We start from the raw sequence: 7,237 nt of genomic DNA, 5'->3' as shown, positions 1-7,237 counted from the left end.
AAACAAATCAGATGGTGTGATCATTTTTCGGTATGGTTGAGTTTCTTCTTTGATGCATCAATGGAGAATGTAGTAGTTTGTTACGCAGAGAGATAGAGTGAGAGAGAGAGAAACAGGATAATAATTTGGTTTTTCAACATACGCTTCATCTCTCTCCCCCCCCCCCTTTTCTTTGCAACTTTTTTTCTTTTAATTTGTTTTTTTAATTCATTTAATTCATAATAACTACTTACAATAAATGTTTCTATGTCATTTAATATGAAGAAGATAAACAAAATTTAAATTTCCAAAAATAATTTTAGCGTCAGTTTTTCCAACACTAACTCCATCACAAGAGTTGGCCAAACCCACTTGTCAATGCCACATAAATTTTTAACAGACTTTGACTAACGGAGTAGATAAAAAGGACATATATGCATCTATTAAAAGTTAAAGGACCACTTTGACACGAAAAAAAATTAAAGGACCAAATTGAACCTAGGGGTATGGTTAAGGGACTAAAATTAATATTTTGCCTACATATTTTCTTGGTTTTTGTAGTTTATCATACCTGTCTTGAATCCATGACTTTCCAGGATTTGAGTTAGCTCTTTAGCAACTGAACTAGTCTTCATTGACTTTTATCAATTGATTTAATTGAATATATAGTTGAATTGTGTTCATTGAATTTAATTACATATTTCATACAACAATCAAATCGACTTACATAAGTAATGATGTAGAATACAAATATTTGATAAAAAAAATTGTCATATATAACACTGTGATAATATTTTTTTTGCCAAATCATATTTATTTAAATAAATAAATTTTAAAATATATGACTCTTTTGTTTCAATTTTTTTAATGATTTTAGCATAACAACAATTACCAAGCGTTATCCCACTAAGTAGTGTCGGCTACATAAATCAACTCTATAGATAAATAGTATAGTAAATTCCTTATGATTTTTCTCTCACTTTATGATTAGGTGACTTATTTAAAAGAAGAAAATAAAAATTTTATCTAATAAACCTAACACCATAAAGCATTGTTAAATAGAAATTTATGTGTAATTTAGAAATAAGGTTGTATTTTTATATGCATGTCTTTACTACTTATACTTTATAGTTTTTTGATGTGGGACTTTAAATTTGTGTGTATAAAGCGGAGTTGGAAATTATGGTATACTTAGAAATAAGATGAGCAAAGGATTATAGTTTGTTCTCTAGCAATCTTTTTTAATAAGCAAAATAATTGTAAAATACCATTATCAAGAATATAAAAGCTTAATAGATCTATTTTAATTATTTAAAATTATGCAAAGTCGTAAAGATAAAACAATATTCAATTAGTTATTTCAATCAAAACCTAATTGTATTTTTGAGATACTGTAATAGTAGAGCACATAGAGTTATTGGCATCAAAAGAGTGTGATGACAATTTGTCATACAATGTTTTTAATATTAAAGTGTTTTCCATTTTATAGGTTTTAATAAATATTTCGAAGAATCATGGAAAAGGTCAATTTATGCTGAAATCATCTTAAACAGACAAATTTCATAGTGTTTTACGTAGACATGATCACAGAAAAACATAAAAATATCAACAAACATATAGCTAACAGTGGTACAATTCATCATCCAAAGGCAATAGCGCACCACAAAAAAAAAACGATGTGATCTCATTTTTTTACCTGGGCATGAACGCATTTTATGTTGCAAATAAAGAGACAACTAAGGCACAACACTATGTGATTTCAAGGGTTTTAATTTTAATTATAAATAGAGAAACAGTTTAGGGATTAAGAGTTTAATTTTATATTGTCTAAGATTATTTTCTAAGTTAGAGGAAGGTGAAAACAAAGTCTGTCAATAGGAGCTTATTCTTCATCATCGTAAATATTACTATTTACTTTTCAATTGTAAAAACCATGAATCCCTTAAGGATGAGTGACTAATTCCCTTATATTAATTTCACTATATATGATTCTACCCTAAATTTATGATTCTATGTAATTCTATGTGATTGCATTTGTAACGAACCTCTAACAAATATTATGTAGTTCTATTTGTATATAATGTTTTCTCCTGTCTACATAATTGAGACAATTTATCTAGAAGGCAATGAGACTCTGCATATAGTTCTATTTCTCAATGATCTTCTAGCTAGTCATCGCCTTTGCTTTTCTAATTTCAAATCCCCATCTTAAGACCACTTGGGAGCCTCTAATATTCATGATTTGTAGGAGTTTTCACTCTTGGAGTGACATATATGTTAGCTTGGGGGATAGAGTGATCATTCACAACTCAGTGTTAAACGTCATCCCCATTTTTCCTTGTCTTTTATGAAGATGACTATTAAGGTTTGAAAGAGGATTATTAATATTGAGATGATGTTCCTCTGGATTATATGAGATTGTTGATTATATGAGATTGTTGGATACCAACAATCTCATATAATCCAGAGGAACATCATCTCAATATTAACAATCTCATAAAATCATGATTTCGTTGTTATCGAATACAGTTCTTTTATTTTTAAAAACCTTACATGTTGATAATGGACCTTAATAATAATAAGAATGTTTGTGAAAATTCAACTCATGGCCAAAACTAATTAAATTTTCAAATTTATAAAAAAATTATGAAAGTAAATGTTATAAAGAATGTATTCTCATCATTCATGCTATTACCCGTATATATATATATATATATATATATATATATATATATATATATATATATATATATATATATATATATATATATATATATATATATATATATATATATATATATATATATATATATATATATATATATATATATATATATATATATATATATATATATATATATATATATATATATATATATTGTGTTATCTATTCTATTTTCAAAAGTAATCACCGACATTCAGAAATTAGGTAAGGTTACAAAAAAAAATATATATATCGTATAGTTAGAAAAACAATATGTGACAATTCCATAGTGTTGAGAAATACATATATAAATTCTCTTTATTGTAACTTAAAATTGACACTTTGTGGAAAGAAAAAATAATTTATAAACAAAAAAGTTGCACAATCACACTAAAAAGAGATGGAAAATTCTCCGATTATAAAAGATAAAAAATATAGTTGATAAATGCAATAATAAGAAAATTAAGGTTTAAATACGATATAATTATAATATTCATACCATCAGTTTTATATATGAATCATGGCATTTTAAAATTAATTTTTACATTTGACGCATTTTGGTCAATAATTTAACTATGACTTTTTTTACAGTTAGTTGCCTCTTGTCTTTCGAATCTCATCTCTCATGTGGTATTGATAAAATAAATTCAAAAAAAAAAAATTGTGATTTCTAAATGCTACTTTGTTTTTAAAAGTTGAATTATACGCATTCATTTTTTTTAATTAACAAACTCGTATTATCATATACCATTATTTAATTCGAAATGTTTTTATTTTATAATCTTAATTAATATAATTTTAAAGTTTGATAATACTATTTTTTAAATAAATTGTACATCTATATTAGTTTTTAAAAATATGTTTCAAAAAATGAAACAAATTTTGTGGCGGATATTTTAACCGTTTACGAAAAACTAAATTCATTTAATGCATTGGAAATTGAGATATAAAGTAAAGACAATAATAATATGATTGAATTTTCAAATTCATGAAAATATTTAAACGCAACTTTTTCATTGTTCTAAATAAACTAAAATATATACAAATTGTCAAAATAGCGTCATTTTTTCTTACGTTAATTTTTCTGTCATATAAGCTATATAAAAAGAGATTTAATGAGAATTCTTAATGTAGTAAATTTTAAATGTTACGAAAAGGTACGACGTTTGAAATATATTTCCGTTATTTGGTTTTCTAAGTCAAACCATAATACCAGAATGAAAATACATAGACGCAAAATTTGGCTATAAAATGACTCCTTCATACCCAATTATCTTTATGTCATTTCTAATCTAAAGTTACAAACGCACCATTTTTTCTCTTATTTCTGTTGTGCTCTAATCATGTCAAGCGGAAGGAAAAGTCGAGGCCGTCAAAAGATCGAAATGAAAAAGATGAGCAACGAGAGTAACCTGCAAGTGACTTCCTCAAGACGTCGTAGCAGACTCTTCAAGAAAGCTAGTGAACTTTGCACCCTATGTGATGCAGAAATCGCTCTTGTTGTATTCTCACCAACTGAAAAGGTATTTTCTTTTGGTCACCCTAATATTGATTTAGTCATAGATCGATATCTCTCTCGAGTTCCACCCGAAAACAATGACACCATGAAATTCATTGAGGCTCGTCGTAGAGCTAATGCGTGTGATCTCAATGCTAAGCTTGCTCAAATCAACAACACACTAGATGTTGAAAAGATTCTTGGTGCTGAATTAAGCCATATGTGCAAAGCGGCTAAGGCTCGGTTTTGGGGGACTTGTTCAATTGATAGGATGAATTGGGCTCAACTTGAAATATTCAAGAAGGCTTTGGAGGAGCTTAAGAATCTTGTTTCACAACAAGGTGATAGGCGTGTAATTCATGATACTTCTACTCAAACTCTTCCATTTTATGTTGACAATGCTTCATCCTCTAGCATCCCTTTCAAGCACCAATAAATTCCTAAACAAGGTCAAATGTTTTCACCACAATATTTTTAGAACCACGTGTTGCATCCTTAGTTATGTTATGGATCAAGAAAACATCACCATGGCTTCAACAAAATGGAATTAAAAAACCATTATACGTTATTGGTTCTTTTCTATGCTTATTTTTGTCTAAATTTTGTTTATGTTGATCGCATACTTCGTATGCTTAATGATAATTTTATTATCTTTTAAAATTAAGAATCAATAACTAGTATAACATATTATTATGTTTTTTCTCTTATATATTTATACACAGCGGACGGTACATGTGCCTATGTCTTTTAATTACTATTATTTGTATTAGTTCATTTTCTTACTACACATCTATAATAATTGATAATTTCTTTTTTCATTTATGAATGAGTAGGTGTTTAATGGTGGGATAAATGCATATTGTGTATAGTTTTAGAGACATCGTGGTAATTTAATGATGTTGGGTTTCACAAATAAGGAGTACTTTCAACTGATTTCATATTTTAATTGTGGAGCTTAACTTCTGCTCGAGATTGTATATTTGGCATTGGATTATATGCAAGCTCATTATAGAGTGTGCTATGATTTAGTGACACCGAGTTTCTCAGCAATCGTTGTACACGTATTTGGCAAGGTAATCAAAATCGAACCGGACTTTGAACCGGTACGATTTTAATTACCATGGTATTTGGAGTATTAATGATGTCCAGTCAAGATCGAACCATTCAAATTTAATTTTTTAATTTAAAATAATTAAAGTTGAAATCATTAAATTTTTAGACCATTAGATTTTAAAACTTCTAATGTGTGAATTGTGTGGCGTTAAAAATTTGACACTTAAAATGAATACATGTTTAAGTGTAAAATCCATAAAATAAAATAAAATTAGACCATATGTGACAATCCCATAGTGTTGGAAAATACATATATAAATTCTCTTTATTGTGAACTTAAAATTGACACTTTGTGGAAAGATAAAATAATTTATAAACAAAAAATATGCACAATCACACTAAAAAGAGATGGAAAATTCTCCTATTATAAAAAGGTAGAAAAATCACTTAATCTAGTTGAGTAAATGCAATAATTTTATTATATTAGAACCATAAGGAAATTAAGGTTTAAATACGATATAATTATAATATTCATACCATCAATTTTATATATGAATCATGGCATTTTAAAATTAATTTTTACATTTGACGCATTTTGGTCAATAATTTAACTATGACTTTTTTTACAGTTAGTTGCCTCTTGTCTTTCGAATCTCATCTCTCATGTGGTATTGATAAAATAAATTCAAAAAGAAAAAAAAAAATTGTGATTTCTAAATGCTACTTTGTTTTTAAAAGTTGAATTATACGCATTCATTTTTTTTTAATTAATACCATTATTTAATTCGAAATGTTTTTATTTTATAATCTTAATTAATATAATTTTAAAGTTTGATAATACTATTTTTCAAATAAATTGTACATCTATATCAGTTTTTAAAAATATGTTTCAAAAAATAAAACAAATTTTGTGGCGGATATTTTAACCGTGTACGAAAAACTAAATTCATTTAATGCATTGGAAATTGAAATTTTAAAGTAAAGACAATAATAATATGATTGAATTTTCAAATTCATGAAAATATTTAAACGCAACTTTTTCATTGTTCTAAATAAACTAAAATATATACAAATTGTCAAAATAGCGTCATTTTTTCTTACATTAATTTTTCTGTCATATAAGCTATATAAAAAGTGATTTAATGAGAATTCTTAATGTAGTAAATTTTAAATGTTACGAAAAGGTACGACGTTTGAAATATATTTCCGTTATTTGGTTTTCTAAGTCAAATCATAATACCAGAATGAAAATACATAGACGCAAAATTTGGCTATAAAATGACTCCTTCATACCCAATTATCTTTATGTCATTTCTAATCTAAAGTTACAAACACACCATTTTTTCTCTTATTTCTGTTATGCTCTGATCATGTCAAGCGGAAGGAAAAGTCGAGGCCGTCAAAAGATCGAAATGAAAAAGATGAGCAACGAGAGTAACCTGCAAGTGACTTTCTCAAGACGTCGTAGCGGACTCTTCAAGAAAGCTAGTGAACTTTGCACCCTATGTGATGCAGAAATCGCTCTTGTTGTATTCTCACCAACTGAAAAGGTATTTTCTTTTGGTCACCCTAATATTGATTTAGTCATAGATCGATATCTCTCTCGAGTTCCACCCGAAAACAATGACACCATGAAATTCATTGAGGCTCGTCGTAGAGCTAATGCGTGTGATCTCAATGCTAAGCTGGCTCAAATCAACAACACACTAGATGTTGAAAAGATTCTTGGTGCTGAATTAAGCCATATGTGCAAAGCGGCTAAGGCTCGGTTTTGGGGGACTTGTTCAATTGATAGGATGAATTGGGCTCAACTTGAAATATTCAAGAAGGCTTTGGAGGAGCTTAAGAATCTTGTTTCACAACAAGGTGATAGGCGTGTAATTCATGATACTTCTACTCAAACTCTTCCATTTTATGTTGACAATGCTTCATCCTCTAGCATCCCTTTCAAGCACCAATTAATTCCTAAACAAGGTCAAATGTTTTCACCACAATATTTTTAG

General features: G+C 27.8%; 2 protein-coding genes across 2 annotated transcripts; both read left to right on the top strand.

Annotated features, from left to right (window-relative positions):
* The first annotated feature begins 4,026 nt into the window (after nt 1-4,026).
* Nucleotides 4,027-4,617, top strand: LOC131610458 (agamous-like MADS-box protein AGL62). The gene has a single exon (XM_058882417.1). It carries the CDS (start codon nt 4,027-4,029, stop codon nt 4,615-4,617), a length of 591 nt encoding a protein of 196 aa, XP_058738400.1.
* Nucleotides 4,618-6,604: 1,987 nt separating this feature from the next.
* Nucleotides 6,605-7,237, top strand: LOC131610452 (agamous-like MADS-box protein AGL62). The gene has a single exon (XM_058882406.1). The coding sequence runs from the start codon at nt 6,605-6,607 to the stop codon at nt 7,235-7,237; it is 633 nt and encodes a 210-aa protein (XP_058738389.1).

Source organism: Vicia villosa, linkage group LG1 (genome assembly GCF_029867415.1).
Source record: "Vicia villosa cultivar HV-30 ecotype Madison, WI linkage group LG1, Vvil1.0, whole genome shotgun sequence".
NCBI classification, from domain to species: domain Eukaryota; kingdom Viridiplantae; phylum Streptophyta; class Magnoliopsida; order Fabales; family Fabaceae; genus Vicia; species Vicia villosa.
The sequence above is the reverse complement of the archived record's forward strand: the minus strand, read 5'-3'. Positions and strand labels throughout refer to the sequence as shown.